We start from the raw sequence: 20,495 nt of genomic DNA on the forward strand, positions 1-20,495 counted from the left end.
ATCAAAAACACTTTGTATCTCAAAAATATTTACTATCATACGATCTCTACACTTACAATCCTACGGGAAGCGGCTCAAGGGCCAAAACACCCCGAATACTCAGGGACTGTCATCGACAGACAATACATCCAAGTCATCGAAAACTCAGACTCATCCGGTGGCAAGGCATGTACGCATGTTACAATTATTTGAAGAAGCATTCTAGTTATATCAAAAACACATTGTATCTCAAAGAAATTTACTATCATACGAGATCTACACTTACAATCTTACGGGAAGCGGCTCAAGGGCCAAAACACCCCGAAATACTCGGGGACTGTCATCGATAGACAGTAAATCTGAGTTATCGAAAACTCTGACTCACAAGACCTCAAAGAGGCACCCCCTCGAAACAAAGTCCAAGGCCAATATACTCGGGGACTAACTTTTCGGACAAGTTCGAAAAAATTATCCGGGAACAAGTCCAAGTGACATACTCGAAGGCTACGGCCATATTAAAGACTACGGTCATATAAAGGCTACGACCAAAATAATGCGGCTCGGAGACGTCCGACTTCCGCCATAAATTAAAGGCCTTTGAATATTGAAAAATCGGTTAAATCAGGCTACCCTCGGCAAAAGCAAATTATAAAGGGCTTTGATAAATTCAGCCCTCGAAAAATCTAAGGGCTTCGATAACATCAGCCTTCAAAAAAACCTCAAAAGGTATTCGATTATGTTTACAAAAACAAATTACTAATAAGGTCCCGATATGTCGAACCTTCAAAAAACCCGAACGGTACAAAAAATACATGTTAAGGCATACAAAAAGTTTTACTAAGTCTTTTATCCGGAAAGAGGGAAAAATTATAGCCATTTTAAAGGTCGAAACGACCCAACTTAAAGAGACTAAGGGCTGATATATAAGAGCCTAAGGGCCAACTTAAAAAGGCCTAAGGGCCAAAACATATAGAGGTCGAGATTCCGTTCTCACTCAATTCAAACTCGAGAACTCCGACGTCCTGAGCTCACGTCAAATCAATTTAAATTTAGCTCGAGGATTAACAAAACCCTAAGGGGTATATATTGACCAAATAAAAACTTAAGGGTTTACTACGTTCTGAGTCCGAACCGGTACGCGAGCTGATTATTTGAATTATTGAAATCTTCCACAAATGAAAACAAAATAAAATTCAACACAAGTTAGAACAAAAAGATACTTTATATTCATAAGGGAAGTTTTACAAAACATATTTACAATTCTCATAAGGGGCCCTTGCATAAAAAAAGAAAAAAGAACCTAATCTATTTTCGGAGCCACATCCCCGCGAGCGACGTCCTCAGAAACTGCACCTTCGCCAGCCTTATCTTCAGGAAATCCCTCTTCCTCGGAGGCGCCCTCTTCGCCTTCCCCATCCCCAGAAGCACTCACAGCGTCCTCATCATCGGAGGAGACGAGAAACCTGCCATCGGTTTCCAGCGCCTTTGCTTCGGCTATCTCCTCAGTAAGGTTGAACTCTCGGGCATGGATTTCTTTGAGAGTCTCGCTCCGGGCCTAGAACTTGGCCAGATCATTGCTCCATTTTTCTCGGTCGTAGGCCTCCCTCAGCTCAGCTTGAGCGGCCGCAACATCCCTTAAGTATATGGCGATGGATTTATCAGCCGCAACCTTCGTCTTCTCAGCTTCGGCCCGAGCTCTAGCAAGCTCTGCCTCAAACTCCTCAATTTTCCTGGCCTGAGCCAGGCCTTTCGCTTCAAGGACCCGGAGTTGGCTCTCAACCGAGGTCAGTTTGGTTGTGATAGCTTCCTTATCAGCAGCAAGCTGGTCCATATTCTTTTTCCACTGAAGGAAGGCAGCCCTAACTTGATCAACCTCGCCTTGAAGCTACCCAATCATCTCTAACTTCTGTTACAGCTGATATATCAAAGTATTAGCCTCCGAAGTAAAGCCAAGAAGGCCATACTCTATTAAAATCACAGTTACCTGCTGATCTAGCTCGGTCTCGTTTTCCCGAGCTTTGGCCAATTCAGCCCGAAAATCCTTAAGCTCTTTCTCCTTTTGGTCACAGAGGAGCCTCAGGGACTTCTCTTCGCCTGAAACCTTCCTAAGCTCGGCCTCACATTGGCTCAGCTCGGCTCTAAACTTGATGATGGCCTATGCATGAAACAAAGATAGGTCAGACAAAGGAAAAGAAAGAAAGAAAAATTACAACAGTAAAAGTTAGTATTTACCCGAGAGAGGAGACGTTGAGCCTCTTAAAAAATGGTGGATGCATCATCGAGGTTAGTGTTATCGTCGACCCCAGCGAAGCAACTTTGAAAGGGATCTTCTTCGAGGACCTTGCTCGGATCGGGCATACGTAGAGCGCTAACCTCTTCGATTGCCTCCTCAAAATAATTTGGCAAAGAAAAAGAGTGACATGTTGTCATGGCCCTGAACTCTTTACTCGGGGCGTTCTCATTAGCTTTGGGGGTCTCCGTATTTACCCTCTCTAGTATAATTGTTGAAGGAGGAGGAACAATCTCAACCTCCGGGAGTACGGGGGCCTTGCCCGAGTCTTTCTTTAGGCTTCCCTCACCTCGGGATGAGGTCTCTAGTTTTGAGAGCTTGGCGATCTCAATTGGTTTCCTGGTTCGATGCACCAGATCCGCCTCTTCACCATCATTCTCTTCGTCGTCCAGGGAATCATGGGCCAGATCGGCGTCCACATGAGCAAATCTCTTCCGCAGCGTTCGAGTTGGGGCTTTCTTATCTTGAGGGTCTTCGAGCTTCAAAACCCTCTTCCTTTTATTGTTTGTCCCTACTTTCGGGATCGGGGACTCGGTCGACGTGGCTGGCCTCATTTCAGAGACATCTCCTATGCATGCAAATAAGCCCGAGTTAGACGGCATCACTAATAGGAGAAAATATATCGAAATCTAGAAGGAGAACTTACCATGATGTTTTGCCTCCCATTTACCCTTCGACAAGTCACGCCATTTACACTCGTCATACGAGGAGGTAGCGGCCAACTTTCTGACCAAGTCCTCGAGGTTAGGAATTGCATGTGGCATCCAAGCATCAATTGCATGAAAGGTGAAGGCATCACTCAATGCGAGAATAAAACACAAGGGAACACCGGAAAATAAATTTTTTACTTACGTCGGAAGTTCCATCTCTCAGGAAACAACATTTTTTCCTCGGGGATGATGTCTGAGGTCTTCACTTGGATGAATTGACTCATCCAGTCTCGGTCTTTGGTCTCGTCATTACTGCAAAGAAATTTTTTTGGATCGACATTGGAGCTTGATCAGTCCATGGAAAAGCTGAGGCCGATACAATCTGATGAGGTGATGGAGGGTAAACTCCAGTCCCTCGGCCTTGCTAGAAATATAGCGCAGCATAATGACGATGCGCCAGAAGAAAGGGTGGTTCTGCCTTAGGGTGAACTCGTACCTCTTACAGAAATCAATCACCACTAGATCGAGGGGACCCAGTGTGAAGGGGTGTAGACATGTAATTTTTGACCCTCCCCGAAATTTCATCCATTTTAGCGTAAAATATTTAATTTAGGCTTAATATAGTTATTTCAACTAAGTTTGACTCTTTTACGTTATTTTTATCACAAAATTAAAAATTACAAAAATAGTTTCATATTTCTCTATTTAATTCACGCATTAGATATTATTAGGAAGATATGTTACTTTGAACCTATTTTATTTTTACATAATCTTGAAAAATACCAAAATAGTTTCATAGTATAATATTATTTGTTTTAATTGATTAGGATTAGTTTTGTATTTTTATTTTGTAAATTTTATATCATTTTCAGAAGGAAGAGTGAGTTTTTGGCTTAGTTTATCACATTTTTAGTAAGAGAGGTCCATTCTTGATCTTTTGGCCCAATTTCAAGACCAACAAGACTTAACCCAATACCCCATCAACACCCCAATCTTCTTCATCATCTACTACAACATAAACCCTAGATATAAGGGAGGAGGGATCCATGGCAGCTTTCTTAAGACACCACCCAAAAACCTAGCTGAACCCTAGCACCCTTAGAGACCCCAGCCGCCCTCAACTTGCCATAACTACCCCAAACCGACGAACCAGCCCCGCCAGCCATGCCGCCAGTCCACCAGAAAACACAGTTCCCATCCATCGAGCAGCCCATCTTCTTCCTCAGCTGAACGACCAAACGACCCCTGACCTCTCCAACACCACCAATATCTCCGCCGCCAGACCACCCTAGCTACTGGACCTCCATCTTCAGCAACCTAATCTCTATGCTAGCCACACCCTCACCAACAAAACTTCATCGTCGGACCTCCCTTCACCACGCAACAGCCATAAACGAAGCTTCACCCTCACAAAACCACCGAAGCTTCCTCTTCCTCCAAAGAACCTAGAAAAAGCTAGGCTGCTTCTTCTTCTACCGGGAACCATCGCCGCTGTCAACTTTTCGACGATCAATGAAGCTTCGTGGCTTTAGTCCTCTCCTCTCCTCCATGTGCGACGAGTTTCAGATCTGGTCGAGTGTTTGGTTAAATCCGGTGACCCTCCATTGAATTCGGCGAATTGCTATCACGCCATTCTCGTTTCTCGTCTTTTCTCTCTCTCTTTTCACTGTTAAATTGTCGGAAATGACGAGATCCAGTAGCTTTGACTGCCTCTAATGTTTTCCTGCTCGTACATTCATTTGGTTGACTCTACTGGATTTCGTCATCGACAAGTTTTCAATTTGCAACCGGTGGAGTTTCATTTGAGTCGAGTTCGCCGGTTCGAGGTTCCGTCGATAACTTGTTATGCTTCTTCATCAGGTGAAAAAACTTAATTCCTTTGATCTTCAATTAAAATTCTTCAAGTTTGTTGAATCTTCAAGTTCACTTTTGTGTGTTGATCTATTTTCGTTCTGTCCGTAGACCTCTAATTCGATTGTTATCATATTGAAATAGCAATAAAAAGGGCGTGTATATTTGTTATAAACTGGATCTGCGTTTCTGCATTGAATGAAACTTTTGTTGTCATTGTTTGTTCTGATTCGTGAAGTGAAGTATCGATTCTCTGTCAATACTTTGCACTAAAGTACTAATTTAGTTCTCTAGTGGATTGTTGTGCTCTATTCTGGAGACTAGGATTTGAATTAGCAACATCTAATTGATATGTGCGTTGTTGTATATAAAGGAACAAAGCTGTACAAGTGACCATTTTTGGGTATAACTTGGCAAATTGCAATTGACGTGGGCATAAAGACGATAACAAAGTAAAATTTCTTTTACATTGTCACTTTCTATAAGCACAATATAGGTTAAATAATCTCTTAAACATAGTTGTGAGGTCTTCTACATATTAAATGTTGTTATAATGCCAAAACATTCATATTTTTCAAGTGGCTTGCACAGTCTGGTCTAAGCTAGTTCACACTCCATGGAGTTTGCAAAGTGGTGGCCAGTTGTTGCTATTAATGCAAGTTCATCCCAGATTAGTACCATGTAGCAAATATGCTTATTTATGAGTTCATGTCACTTATTACTTATAAACATATGTGGTTTGCTTTAGTTGAATACATTCTTTTGAAATAAATTAATGTGTGCCATGCCAAATAAAATTCCAGAACCTATGACCCTCCCTTGATTAATTTTGAATCCTTAGAAATCGAGGCGTGTCATTCAGTGAATTTTCCATGGCCCTCGCATAGTTGAAAGTGCGTAGTTGTTTTAGACGCGCTATTAAAATGTTACTTTCTTAAACTTGGGTGCGCATTTATGTGACCAAAATCCCAATCTCAACAACATTAGATAAAATGTGTTACGGACTGCGGGTGCATTTATGTGACGTGGTTCAAGACACATTTTAAATAACGTTGCAATTTTCTTCAATAATTACCAAAAGCGGTTTTAAAGTTAAAAATGTGCATAGGTTTAAAAGTGTACTAAAATCAGATAATAAGCCAATTATAACAGTTGAGCGACCGTGCTAGAACCACCGAATTCGGGAATGCCTAACACCTTCTTCCGGGTTAACAGAATTCCTTACCCGGATTTTTGTGTTCGCGGACTGTATACAGAGTCAATCTTTTCCTCGATTCAGGATTTGAACCGGTGACTTGGGACACCATAAAATTATCCCAAGTGGTGACTCTGAACTTAATAAATAAATAATCCTGTTTTGATTGTCACTTTAAGTTGGAAAAAACTCCCATTTACACTCCCTTCTCGGGGGTGTAGGCAAAAAGGAGGTGTGACAGCTCTGGCGACTCTGCTGGGGATCGAACCCAGAATCTCTGGTTCAGGGTTCAGAATTCGAGCTTAGATGAATTGTTATATTTGGTTTTGTCAGTTATCTGATTTTATTACATGTTTGGGCCTAATGTGCTAAATGTTATTTTTACCGCTTTGATATTATCTGAACTGTATATAAACTGCTACGAAACCCTTCTCTTCTCAACTTCGGGGATGTGCACGCTGGCCGTGACTCACTATTCTGTTAGTGTCATACCTTGAAATAAGAAGAGGCTTGGACAAGTTACTAAGTTGGATGGCCTTTTGGTTCCCGGTATGTAGCCCCCTCCTCGGCTCGAGTTGTCCGCTCGGGTACACAGTCTAGAACACATACCCAGGTTTTGAACCTAGAATAACTTAGCCTCATGCCGGATACCTAGTAGGAACGCTTGTTTGCATCACGTGCATCTGACTTTGGGGACTCAACACAGGGGTTGGGTCCGTCTAGGACAGGTGTACCCAAAATAACAGACCATCACGATGCATCCTATGTGCTACATGTTGCATTTCTTCAAGGGTAAAAGGGTCATTTGGTGGACCAATGATAGTTGAGGGCAAATGAAAAAGAAAAAAAAAAGAAAAAAGGTTGAAGTGTGAAGATAAAGCGAGTGGGGCCCGATTATGTTTTCTGTCACATTCTTGTTAAAAACAAAAGAGAGCTTGAAAATTCGAAAAAAAAGATATTTTGCATTTTTTCATCATTTTCCGTAAATCAAAAAATCAAAAATCAAAATAAAAATAAAAAAATCCAAAAAGAAGTTACATGTCTCGTCATTATTTTTAAAAAAAGACAAAAAAAATATGTTTTCTCTAAATTAGTTGTTTTTTCAATTCTCGCTCGTGTCCAATCTGCCCGAACTACGCATACCTGATTCTCGTCTTTCGGGGCGGGATACATAAGCAACCCACATAGGGTCCGGTCTTCCTAGTAAATCTTAGGTTCTTGTCTTTGCGGGGTCTTAGCCAAATTTTGCACTTCTAACCATCTTTTGGCCAAATAAATCATTTTGCAAAAATAGCCTAAATCATGTCTTGCATGTTTCCAACAGGAAGGGTTATTGTCTCACATAGCGCTCTAGGTCTTTAACTTATGTGGTTTTAATTTTCTCATACATGCGTGGATTTACTTATCGGAGTTTGAGCAGGACAGAGCCCCGGGACATCTAGTCAGGATCGCTCAATCAGGAGTGGATTAAAAGAAGATTTTCTTTTCTTTTTATGTTTTGAGTCTGTTATTTTATTTTATGTCGTCTTTTATCTTTTAGTTTTGTATAGTAATGTCGAGTTTTATTATTATTATTGTACTTTCTATTTTGCATTAGAATACTAATTGTAGGAATGAAAAAAAAAGTATTTTGGAGGTGGTTTTTCCTTTAGGCAATTATTATCTAGGACTTAAATAAAAATTGTTTTTATATTTTCTTTACTATATTAGGACCAAAATTCAAAAAATAATTCCTTTTAGTACCTTTTAAAAGTTTTCTTTAAGGCATTAATCTCAAAAATCCAAAAGGATTTTTCCCATAGAGTGTTTGTTTCAAGAAAGAAAAAAAAAGCAAAAAATATATGCTCGTTAAGCTTGAGTTTGCAATAGGTTATAGAACATTAAGTCTAGAAAATTCAAAAAAAAAAAAAGAGATTTGTTTCTTTTATTCCTCTTTTCTTATAAGAATAGTCCTTAAGGTAAAAAAAAAGAAAAGAGAAAAGAACGTTAGTTTGTTTACTTTATTCCCGTTCTTCCAGAACTACGCAAAGATTTGATTCATGCGGCGTCATGATACGTAGGCAATCTACATAGGGTTCGATTGAATCATTTTTTTTACTGTTAAAAGAAAAGAAAAAAAAGGAAAAAGGAAAAAAAAGAGATGAAATTGTGGGATGAGAGGAAAGAAAAGAGTGAAATTAGAAAAAGTGGAAGGAAAATGATCAAGCAAGTGCTAGAAAAGCAAAGAAAAGAGAGGATTGAAATGAACAAATTGGGATGATGCCAACTGACCTCCGTACCCTCGAAGTCATTTTAGAACCGATAATTGTGGCTAGGTGCATTGCACATAAAGTGAGATTATCTTATGTTAAATGCCCTAACGTTAATGCGATGACTTCATTTTGTTATATTCATAGCAGAAGGGTGGTTGGTTTGTGGTTTTAAAGTGGTAACTCTTCTCTACAACATAAAGTCAAAAGGCAATGGCAGACAACAACAGAACTGAGTTGGTTGATACTGGCGCTCGAAAGCAGCTGGTTGAACAGGACAATGGGTTGGTTGAAGAGGTAAAGATGTTAAAACAACACATGGCTGACATGCATCAGATTTGGATGACTGGAAAGGCGCCACCCCCGCCACCACCTAGCTTCCTAGATGCTGCCCTTACCTAAACTCCGAACATAATGTCAGATGATCCTCCATACTCTCCAGATCCACCCGCTTATCTCCAAGCTTATGATGCCCAATATTACCCCTTAGAGGTTGCCCACAAGGTTCCCTACTCATACAAACAGGGCCCCAGGGATGAGCCTCATGTTGAAAATGAAAGGTTCACAGGAAGAAAAGGGAAAGATGGGGCACCCAGGAGGCTGAAAGGCATAGAACAGTCCTTAAAGAACAAGAAAGGAATGGGAGACCAGGGAAGCATGGCTTACAAAGAACTGTCTGTGTCCCCTGACATTCGCCTGCCTGTGGGGTTTAAAGTGCCAAAATTTAACTTGTATGATGGGTGTGGGGATACGGTAGCCCACCTGAAAGTTTATTGCAGTGAAATGAGAGGTGTTGGAGAGAAAGATGACTTGATGATGGCGTATTTTAGTGAATTTCGTTTGAATTTCTCCACAAAACTCCCAAAGTCGTACATCACTCTCCCATGACCCAGTTCCACAAAATGCCTATCTACCGCCACGAGTCTACCGAAACCCCCCTGGATCAGGTTTCCAGCCCAATAAAGCATTTAAGAATGAGAGGTTATGGAAAAAGAAAACCTTCACTCCATTGGGAGAGTCATATGCCAGTCTGTTCCAGAGGCTACGGAAATTGGACATGTTGAAGCTGATCCAGATAAAAATGTCAAACCCTCTTCCAAAGAAGTTTGGTTTTTCTCAAAGGTGCGCATATTGCTCAGATGCCCCGGGGCATGATATAGAGAAGTGTTGGAATATGAAGAATGTGATTCAGAAGCTTATTGATGCAGGCGACATTGTTGTGCAAAATCCAGACGCAGCAGACAGTAGCCAAAGTTCGTCACATGTGCATAATGAGACGCATATGGTGGGTATGATTTTATTTTGAAAAGGAATGTGAGAATTTTTCTGGGATCCTAGGAAGTCCACGTGCTACGAAGCTTTCAGTGCTATCAGAGGTTGATCCTAAGAACGAGCAGGCAAAGGGAACCCAAAGGCAATCTGTTAAGAACAATATGATGGAGACTTGTGAAGGTCCTAGTATTGTTGACGCAGAATTCAGTGGCTAAGATGTTGAGTTTGATGATTGGAAAGACGCTCTTTTCTTGGTTAGCTAGGGAGGAGTTTTGGTGGTTTATTTTGTTGTCATTTCTGCTATCCCGGTTATTTCAGGGTTGTAATTTGGATATTGTCTTGTGACTCAAACCCTTCTATCCTTTTATTTTGCTTAGTTTGTTTAGTCATAATAGCCCATTTATTGTTGTCTAGGTTTGTTCTAGGTTTGTAACCCCAGTTTAGTTTGTTTGTTTTGTTGTCCAAACCCTTTCACCATCTGTCTAATGCAATTTTCAATTTTCTGTGATTTCTAGTCATTTTCGTTTAGTTTTCTTTTCTTTTTATAGTTCTTTTCCTGTTAACTCTAGTGACATGACATGCATGCGTAATTCTCATCCTGATTTTAAAATTCAATTTAGTCATGAAGCAATTTTGAAGATGTAGGGACATGCGAGAGGAAATAAGCAGCGGAATTTTGAGATCACTTCAAGCCTGAATTGTGTGAAACTGGGGCAGATAGGACATAAAGAAACCCTATTGAAATGCATCATGCCGCATCGGGTCGAAGCTGAAGGCGAGTTCGCCCCAAATTTGCAGGGGGTCATTCGGGGTAATGAGAGTGCGAGTGTTGTCCAATGGTGCTTTGTATTTAATCGAGGTAGAAGGCAAATGTGTAGAAATGGCTATCAATTCTGATGCGGTCAAAAGATATTATGTATGATTTCTTTGGTTAAGTTGTGTTTGTTTGTACTTGGCATGTTTTGAATATTGGAATGACGAAGGCATTTTGTTCTGCTATCTAAAGACTTTATCCTTTGTTACCCTTTTTAAGCCTTATTTATTTCTTTTTCACACCCATCTTTTGGAATCAGTAGTAAAGTTCAGAAACGCAAGTGCAAAATATAAGTAAAGGACAAAGAGAAAAAGAGAGAGAAAAGAATGAAAAGAGAAAGAAAAGAATGAAGAGAGAAAGAAAAGAATGAAAAGAAAAAGAAGAAAAAGAAGAAGAAAAAGAGGGGGGAAAACAACAAAAAGAAGAAAAAAAGAGAAAGAAAAAGAAAAGAAAAATCACAACAAACAAAGTAATTCCTATGACATGAACTACGTTCGACCTGATTCCTTTTAAGGATACGTAGGCAGCCTCACGGTTCGGTCCCATCAAAATAAAAGTCCAAAAGTCCCCAAGCAAAGAAACTGGGGCAGAAGTTGTGGTTGTTGTAGAAAATCTGATTCCGAATGTTGTAATTTTGAACCCATTTGAATTGTTTCGAGCCTTTGATACTCTTTCTTTCTAACCCTATCTGAAATCCCACATTACGGTCCAAAGAAAAACCTTCCGATCAGTCTTCGAGAGATGCCAAGTCAAGCGAGTAGAGGTGAATCATACCAGGGGCAACACTCCGGTCCAAGCAAGGAAAAATGAAAAATGAGAGAGTCTTATTGGTGAAAACCCTCACGGGCATCGTAAGGTGATGAAAGCTGAGAGAAATAAAAAATGAGAGAGTCTTATTGGTGAAAACTTTCACGGGCACCTTGAGGCGGCGGTAAGTTGAGAGAAAGAACAAATGAGAGAGGCTTGATGGTGAAAACTCTCCGGGCACTACAAGTCGAATAAGGATTGTGAATCCGATTGGATAATCGGAGCATTGAAGCTCAGTTTCACGGTTTAAAGGTACAACAAGAGTTGAACATCAGGCTTACTTGACAGAATAGGCCATAGGTGCATGTCATGGTCATTAGAGTTGGTATCCACAACTGATAAGTTTCTACTTTGTAGTTTTCTCGTTAGGAATCATTTTTTTTCCATTGTCCTTTACTCTGTTCTTTTTGTCTTGTTCATTTCCTCTTCCTGAGTTTGTGCGGTTAGAACAAGTGAGAAATGACTTCAAAATTTGCCACCAGCTGTCCAATTGCACAAAACGGGGTCTGGCTAACACATCAAAATGTCATAAGTCAGAAAAGAACAACTAGCGCATTGAGCTGGTAATAATCAACATGCTTTGGGATCCTTGTGAAATACAAAGGTTTGGTACATATCAATTCATGAACAATGCAACAAGATGGAGGGTGTTAGGTGAACGAATCAAAGGTATTTTCGGTGAAACACAAAGGTTTGGTATATATCAATTCATGAACAATGCAATAGATGGAGGGTGTAGGGTGAACGGATCAAAGGTATTTTCTGTGATAAGATTAACAAAGAAAGTGGTTAACCAGTGACAAGCAAGGTCTTCCAAGCAGAAATCAAAGTTATCATGGCAAGTAAAGGAGCAATAGACCTCAAGGCCAAGGCCAGTGGTTTAAGTCAAGGAAGAACAACATATGCACTGAGTAGGTGGTAATTGACGTACTTTGGGATTCATGTGAGACACAAAGGTTTGGTGAATGCCAGTTCATGAGCAATGCAATAGATAGAGGGTATTGGGTCTGAACGCAGAAGAGGTATTTTTTATGATAAGGGTGACAGAGAAAGTGGTCAGTCAATAAACAGGCAAGGTCTTTCAAGTTGAAACCAAAGTTATCATGGGAAGTGAAGGAGCAATCGCCCTGAAAGTCAATGCCACAAACCAACCACCATATTTATAAACTCACAAGTTTTCTTTGTTTGAACATGGATAAAAATTGTGTCCAAATCAAAGTTTGAATTTTGTTGCAATGTCATGCCCAAATTTTATCAGCACAAAGGCGGTTTGAGAAGGGGAAAGGAAAATTTGTTCGATCTGTAGGAACGCTCCATGAGGAAAAGCATGGTTCAGAGGCAAGGAATTTTGTTCGTTCTGCAGAGATCCTCCAAAAAGAAAGCATGGCTCAAGTAAGTTCATTCTCGGCTTTTCAGGACCCTCCTGGATAATGGGATTTAGTTTTAAGTGTTCAGGACCCTCTTGGACAATGGGATTTAGTTCGAAGGCCTTCATAGAAAATAAGATTTAGCGTAAGTTTTACCTTTAGGAAATAGGATTTAGCTTTGAAGTTGTCACTCTTAAGGTGAGATTTATTTTGGAGTTCTCAAAACCCTCCTAAAAAATGTGACCTAGTTTAAAATTCAAACAATCATAAGTAGTAAAATCTAGCATAAATGTAACCCAAGGAATGTAAGATGGTTTCAAAGTTTGCATTATTGAGATAGGATTCAATTAGGAGTTTTCAGGGCCCTCCTGAATAATGGGACTTAGTTTTAAGATTTCAATTAGATAACAACATTTAGCATAAGTTCTGCTGTAAGGTAGTATAATTCAGCCGTAAAAGTTGTCACTCTTAAGATAGGACTTGATGTTTGATTTTCAGGACCCTCCTGATTCATGGGATTTAGCTTTCAAATTCATTCAATTAACACTCATAGATGCACCCAGCACCAAACTGGGGCAAAAGTTTTCTTTGTTTTTTGTCTGTTTTGTGGAAATCAGGCGCCCACCTAGAGAACAAGGGAATACATTTCAAGTTCGGCAATCAGGCACCCACCTGGAGAACAAGGAAATTCATTTTTAAGTTTCAGCAATCAGGCGCCCACCTGGAGAACAAGGGAATACATTTTCAAGTTCAGTAATCAGGCGCCCACCTGGAGAACAAGGGAATACATGCAAGTTTCAGCAATCAAGCGCCCACCTAGAGAACAAGGGAATACATTTCAAGTTTCAGCAGTCATGCGCCCACCTGGAGAACAAGGGAATACATTTCAAGTTCGGCAATCAGGCGCCCACCTGGAGAGCAAGGAAATTCATTTTTAAGTTTCAGCAATCAGGCGCCCACCTGGAGAACAAGGGAATACATTTCAAGTTCGGCAATTAGGCGCCCACCTAGAGAATAAGGAAATACATTTTTAAGTTTCAGCAATCAGGCTCCCACCTGGAGAACAAGGGAATACATTTACAAGTTTAGTAATCAGGCGCCCACCTTGAGAACAAGGGAATACATGCAAGTTTCAGCAATCAGACGCCCACCTAGAGAACAAGGGAATACATTTCAAGTTCGGCAATCAGGCGCCCACCTGGAGAACAAGGAAATACATTTTCAAGTTCAGCAATCAGGTGCCCACCTGGAGAACAAGGGAATACATTCAAGTTTTAGTAGTCAGGCACCCACCTGGAGAACAAGGGAATACATTTTTAAGTTTTAGCAATCAGGCGCCCACTTGGAGAACAAGGGAATACATTTTCAAGTTCAGCAATCAGGCGCCACCTGTAGAACAAGGGAATACATTTTTAAGTTTAGCAATCAGGCGTCCACCTGGAGAACAAGGGAATACATTTTCAAGTTCAGTAATCAGGCGCCCACCTGGAGAACAAGGGAATACATTCAAGTTTTAGCAGTCAGGCACCCACCTGGAGAACAAGGGAATACATTTTTAAGTTTCAGCAATCAGGCGCCCACCTGGAGAACAAGGGAATACATTTTCAAGTTCAGTAATCAAGCGCCCACCTGGAGATCAAGGGAATACATGCAAGTTTCAGAAAACAGGCGCCCACCTGGAGAACAAGGGAATACATTTTTAAGTTTCGGCAATCAGGCGCCCACCTGGAGAACAAGGGAATACATTTTCAAGTTCAGCAATCAGGCGCCCACCTGGAGAACAAGGGAATACATTTTCAAGTTCAGTAATCAGGCGCCCACCTGGAGAACAAGGGAATACATTCAAGTTTCAGCAGTCAGGCACCCACCTGGAGAACAAGGGAATACATTTTTAAGTTTCAGCAATCAGGCGCCCACTTGGAGAACAAGGGAATACATTTTCAAGTTCAGCAATCAGGCACCCACCTGGAGAATAGGGGAATACATTCAAGTTTCAGCAGTCAGGCGCCCACCTGGAGAACAAGGGAATACATTCAAGTTTCAGCAGTCAGGCATCCACTTGGAGAAAGGAAAAACATCTCAGATTACAATTCAAGTCGGCAACAAAGGGATTTCACCGGGAGAATACAAGTCAATAAGGCAACAAGAATCACAAGATCAAGTTTGAAGATATAGATAAGAATCTTGTAACTTGTAGTTGACAGGCTTAGTTAGTTTTTTTTATGATGATTTTGATATAATAACGGAACCATGGACCCGGACCTCGGCGTAACGGTACCTCGATTGGCTCTCCACCTCGGCATACTCCATCATCTCACTCATCTCTGAACTACACGTGGCCTGATTCCTTTATAACCAAGGATATATAGGCAGCTCAGATACTAGGGCTCGGTCAAATTCCCCTTTCCCTTAGCTTTTGGTCTCTCCAAATAAGGGTCGGGTCAAAAACTTGTCTAGTCATTCTTTGTCTGAAAATACTTCGTATTTCCAGTCAAAGTGGGGCAGCTGTAGACATATAATTTTTGACCCTCTCTGAAATTTCACCCATTTTAGCGTAAAATATTTAATTTAGGCTTAATATAGTTATTTCAACTAAGTTTGACTCTTTTACGTTATTTTTATCACAAAATTGAAAAATACAAAAATAGTTCCATATTTCTCTATTTAATTCACGCATTAGATATTATTAGGAAGATATGTTACTTTGAACCTATTTTATTTTTACATAATCTTGAAAAATACCAAAATAGTTTCATAGTATAATATTATTTGTTTTAATTGATTAGGATTAGTTTTATATTTTTATTTTGTAAATTTTATATCATTTTCAGAAGGAAGAGTGAGTTTTTGGCTTAGTTTATCACATTTTTAGTAAGAGATGTCCATTCTTGATCTTTTGGCCCAATTTCAAGCCCAACAAGACTTAACCCAATACCCCATCAACACCCCAATCTTCTTCATCATCTACTACAACATATAGCCCAACAAGACTTAACCCAATACCCCATCAACACCCCAATCTTCTTCATCATCTACTACAACATAACCCTAGATATAAGGGAGGAGGGATCCATGGCAGCTTTCTTCTTCAAGAAGACACCACCCAAAAACCTAGCTGAACCATAGCACCCTTAGAGACCCCAGCCGCCCTCAGCCTGCCATAACCACCCCAAACCGACGAACCAGCCCCGCCAACCACGCCGCCAATCCGCCGGAAAACATAGTTCCCATCCATCGAGCAGCCCATCTTCTTCATCAGCTTAATGACCAAATGACCCCTAACCTCTCTAACACCACCAACATCTCCGCCGCCAGACCACCCTAGCTACTGGACCTCCATTTTCAGCAACCTAATCTCCATGCTAGCCGCACCCTCACCACCAAAACTTCATCGTTGGACCTACCTTAACCACGCAATAGCCATAAACGAAGCTTCACCCTCACAAAACAACCGAAGCTTCCTCTTCCTCTAAAGAACCTAGAAAAAGCTAGGCTACTTCTTCTTCTGCGGGGAACCATCGCCGTTGTCAACTTGTCTACGATCAACGAAGTTTCATGGCTTCCGTCCTCTCCTCTCCTCCATGTGCGACGAGTTTCAGATCTGGTCGAATGTTTGGTTAAATCCGATGACCCTCCATTGAATCCGACGAACTGCTATCATGCCATTCTCGTTTCTCGTATTTTCTCTATCTTTTCACTGTTACATTGCCGGAAATGACGAGATCTGGTAGCTTTGACTGCCTCTAAGGTTTTTTTTCCTACTCGTACGTTCATTTGGTTGACTCGGTTGGATTTCATCATCGACAAGTTTTCAATTTGCAACCGGTGGAGTTTCATTTGAGTCGAGTTTGCCGGTTCAAGGTTCCGTCGATAACTTGTTCTGCTTCTTCATCAGGTGAAAAACCTTAATTCCTTTGATCTTCAATTAAAATTCTTCAAGTTTGTTGAATCTTCAAGTTCACTTTTATGTGTTGATCTATTTTCGTTCTGTCCGTAGACCTCTAATTCGATTGTTATCATATTGAAATAGCAATAAAAAGGCTGTGTATATTTGTTATAAACTGGATCTGCGTTTCTGCATTGAATGAAATTTTTGTTTTCATTGTTTGTTCTGATTCGTAAAGTGAAGTATCGATTCTCTGTCAATACTTTGCACTGAAGTACTAATTTAGTTCTCTAGTGGATTGTTGTGCTCTATTCTGGAGACTAGAATTTGAATTAGCAACATTTGATTGAATATGTGCGTTGTTGTATATCAAGGAACAAAGTTGTACAAGTGACCATTTTTGGGTATAACTTGGCAAATTGCAATTGACGTGGGCATACAGACGATAATAAAGTTAAATTTCTTTTACATTGTCACTTTATATAAGCACAATATAGGTTAAATAATCTCTTAAACATAGTTGTGAGGTCTTCTACTTGTTAAATATTGTTATAGTGCCAAAACATTCATATTATTCAAGTGGCTTGCACAGTCTGGTCTAAGCTAGTTCACACTCCATGGAGTTTGCAAAGTGGTGGGCAGTTGTTGCTATTAATGCAAGTTCATCCCAGATTAGTACCATGTAGAAAATATGCTTATTTATGAGTTCATATCACTTATTACTTATAAACATATGTGGTTTACTTTAGTTGAATACATTCTTTTGAAATAAATTGATGTGTGCCATGCCAAATAAAATCCCAGAAGCTATGACCCTCACTTGATTAAATTTGAATCCTTAGAAATCGAGGTGTGCCATTCAGTGAATTTTTCATGGCCCTCACATAGTTGAAAGTGCGTAATTGTTTTAGACGCGCTATTAAAATGTTACTTTCTTAAACTCGGATACGCATTTATGGGACCCAAATACCAATCTCAACAACGTTAGATAAAATGTATTGCGGACTGTGGGTGCATTTATGTGAAGTGGTTCAAGACACATTTTAAATAACGTTGTAATTTTCTTCAATAATTACCAAAAGCGGTATTAAAGTTAAAAATATGCATAGGTTTAAAAGTGTACTAAAATCAGATAATAAGCCAATTATAACAGTTGAGCGACCGTGCTAGAACCACGGAATCCGGGAATGCCTAACACCTTCTCCCGGGTTAACAGAATTCCTTACCCGGATTTCTATGTTCGCGGACTGTAATACAGAGTCAATCTTTTCCTCGATTCGGGATTTGAACCGGTGACTTGGGACAACATAAAATTATCCCAAGTGGCGACTCTGAATTTAATAAATAAATAATCCCGTTTCGATTGACACTTTAAGTTGGAAAAAACTCCCATTTACACTCCCTTCTACGGGGTGTAGGCAAAAAGGAGGTGTGACAAGGGGTAAGTGTAAACACTTAAAAAACCCTCCACATGTGATGCTCTCATTCGGAGCCGGGATCTGTTTAGTAACCTCGTCCCCCCAACCACACTCCTTCCTCAGAACCTCGAGATGCTTCTCATTTATTGTACAGATGTACCTCGATGCATGTTCACATCGGCCAGGTACTGTAGGTGGGTTTTCGACATCGAAATCCTTCTTTAAAACACAGGTGGTCGGAATAATCTCATGGAGGGACATCGCTTTATTGCCGGCCGATTGGGAAATAGAAGAAGACGATACCTTTTCCTTTTGAGGGACTGTTTTAGAAATTTTTGCCATGATTTAGGGTTACAAAAGATGGCGAGGTCTGGTTGTTTTCGGTATTAAGAAAACGGTAGTAGAAAACAGATTAAGAGAGAGGTATGGAGGAGGTTCAGAGATGTTTGAAAATTGAAGTAAAGCTTTCTCAAAGGTAGGACCTTATATTTATAGATGGGCGGCGACGGTTCAATAACGCTAGTGGCCGACCAACATTGGTATGCATTTAATGTTTTGGGGTAGCGAATCGATGGGATGTTTCAGTCACTTCGAGCGCCTACGTCACGAGAGTGACGTCATCGTTATGGACTCTGGGGGATCGAGGTTCAAGTCGTTTCTTATCATCTTATTCTAAGAAACGCGGGGACTATCTGCATACGATCAAAATCACATGACTCCGATTTACATGCTCGACGGTCCGTTCTAGGCCCGAGTCTGGGCGAGGTCGAGTTTGAGACCAATGGATCATACTCGAGCTCGAAGCCAGAGCGCAATGCTCTGAGATAGGAGTTCGAGGAATATCAAGGCCAAGCACGCTCGACCCTAAAATAGTACCGTTATGAATTTGTACCAGAATGAGCTAGATTCCTGTCATGTCCCCAAAGTCATGGCGCTAATCCCGGGATAGGGTTGTACAATTCCGTACTATGCGGTCAGACAGTTGTACCAATAATATTTCTTACTGTAAATAAAAATATTCCTTATTTAGGGTTTCCCTATTATATAAAGGGGACCCTAATCATTTGTAAGATCATCTTATTATTGGGCAAAGAATATACTCTCTACTTTTTGCCTACTGTTCATCAGAATTGTCCTTTAGCTTTATTGTTCTTACTTTGTTTTTCCCACTTATTGTTCTTACTGCCCTAAGCCACCTCGAGGTCATTAAGCTCGAGGTCACTGCTGCTAAGTAACATTAGCTTGATTCACTTTTATCTTTCATTTTTACTTCATATTTCTTGATTATTAATTGGTATTGAACTAAATCGCATATATTTAAAGCAACTAATCAAATTTAATTGTTACACGTATTTTCGAGGTAAACAAACATACTTTTATTTACTTAGTTATGTCTGAACATGCTCCTTCACATGTAATCCTGATTCTTTTTATGAACTTATAACTATCTTATTTAAAAGTTTAAATTAAAAAAATATACTTTTTTTACTTAATTATATTTATTAGGCAGGAAAAAAAAGATTGACTTCAGTGCAACCATGATATGACAACCTTAATTTCTTGAAGAATTCAAAGGTCAGACTTATAGAAAAAAACATAATAATGCTACTCCATTATTTTTTTAAATTACACGAAATGATTAAGAAAGATGCGTGTAAAGAAAGGAAAGGTTGAAGGGAGCACGATGGATTATTAAAATTTTATAGATTTAATTCAAGATTTTTATTTTTTAACAGTGAACTTATTGTATGATAAAAATAATAATTTCAAATTTCAATATTTTCTTTGTGCCAATCTATGTGTCTTTTTAATTTTGACCAATGAAGTGGGAAATAAATTTTTAAGTTTTTTACAATAAAATTTAAATATTTAAAACTACGTAAAAAATATTATAAGCCACAATAATTAAATTGTACTGAAGTACTTTAAACTAAAATTATATATTTTAAAATATATATTTTTGTTCCAATTTATGTGGTTATACTCGAATTTTAAGAATGAAACGAATTTTTTTATTGTAATTTTTTATATGTCTTTTAAATATTTAAATTATTAATTATCGTGGCTTATATATCTCTATCGTGTGAAAAATAGAGAGTTCGTTTGAACCCAGCCCACCATATGCCTCTGGAAATGAGTGGATGGGGGTCGGGGGAGGGTTGACATGTCTATAGGCTAAAACCTAGTACAACCTAGTACACATGGGTGTATATACGGCATTCATATAAATATATAGGAATTATTCGAGATGCCTTCACAAAGGCTCTGATGGTGATAACAACCTAAGTATATAATTACTCAATTATGAGGGAGTATATAATTAAAAAACAACACTTCCTTACATATACTTGGTTTTACTTTATCTAAAAAAGAATGTCATAACTTAACTTTAAGTTTCTCGTTTTACTCTTAGTGAGATGATTTATAGTCACATAAATAACTATCACTGGTTTTAGACCAACAAATTTCAAAAATATTTTTTTTTCTTAAATTTCGTGTTCAGTTAAACACCGTGGGAGTATGAGCTATAATAAAGGTTACTCCCTCCGTTTTAAATTAGATTAGGTACTTTCCTTTTTAGTCTACATCAAAATAAATGATACATTTCTAAATTTGAAAATAATTCAACTTTAAACTCTTCATTTTACCCATTTTACGCCTTAATGAGAAGCTTTTATAACCACGCAAATGTCATGGCCCTACAAAGCTTTTAAGAC

General features: G+C 39.5%; 1 protein-coding gene across 1 annotated transcript; it reads right to left on the reverse strand.

Annotated features, from left to right (window-relative positions):
* Nucleotides 1-1,279: 1,279 nt before the first annotated feature.
* Nucleotides 1,280-2,871, reverse strand: LOC138870367 (uncharacterized). Its single transcript, XM_070148164.1, has 4 exons — nt 2,353-2,871; nt 1,964-2,134; nt 1,542-1,864; nt 1,280-1,442 (listed from the first exon to the last, which is right to left on the reverse strand). The coding sequence occupies exons 1-4, from the start codon at nt 2,869-2,871 to the stop codon at nt 1,280-1,282; spliced, it is 1,176 nt and encodes a 391-aa protein (XP_070004265.1).
* Nucleotides 2,872-20,495: the final 17,624 nt, after the last annotated feature.

The sequence above is a fragment of the Nicotiana sylvestris genome, chromosome 6, assembly GCF_000393655.2.
Source record: "Nicotiana sylvestris chromosome 6, ASM39365v2, whole genome shotgun sequence".
Classification (NCBI taxonomy): domain Eukaryota; kingdom Viridiplantae; phylum Streptophyta; class Magnoliopsida; order Solanales; family Solanaceae; genus Nicotiana; species Nicotiana sylvestris.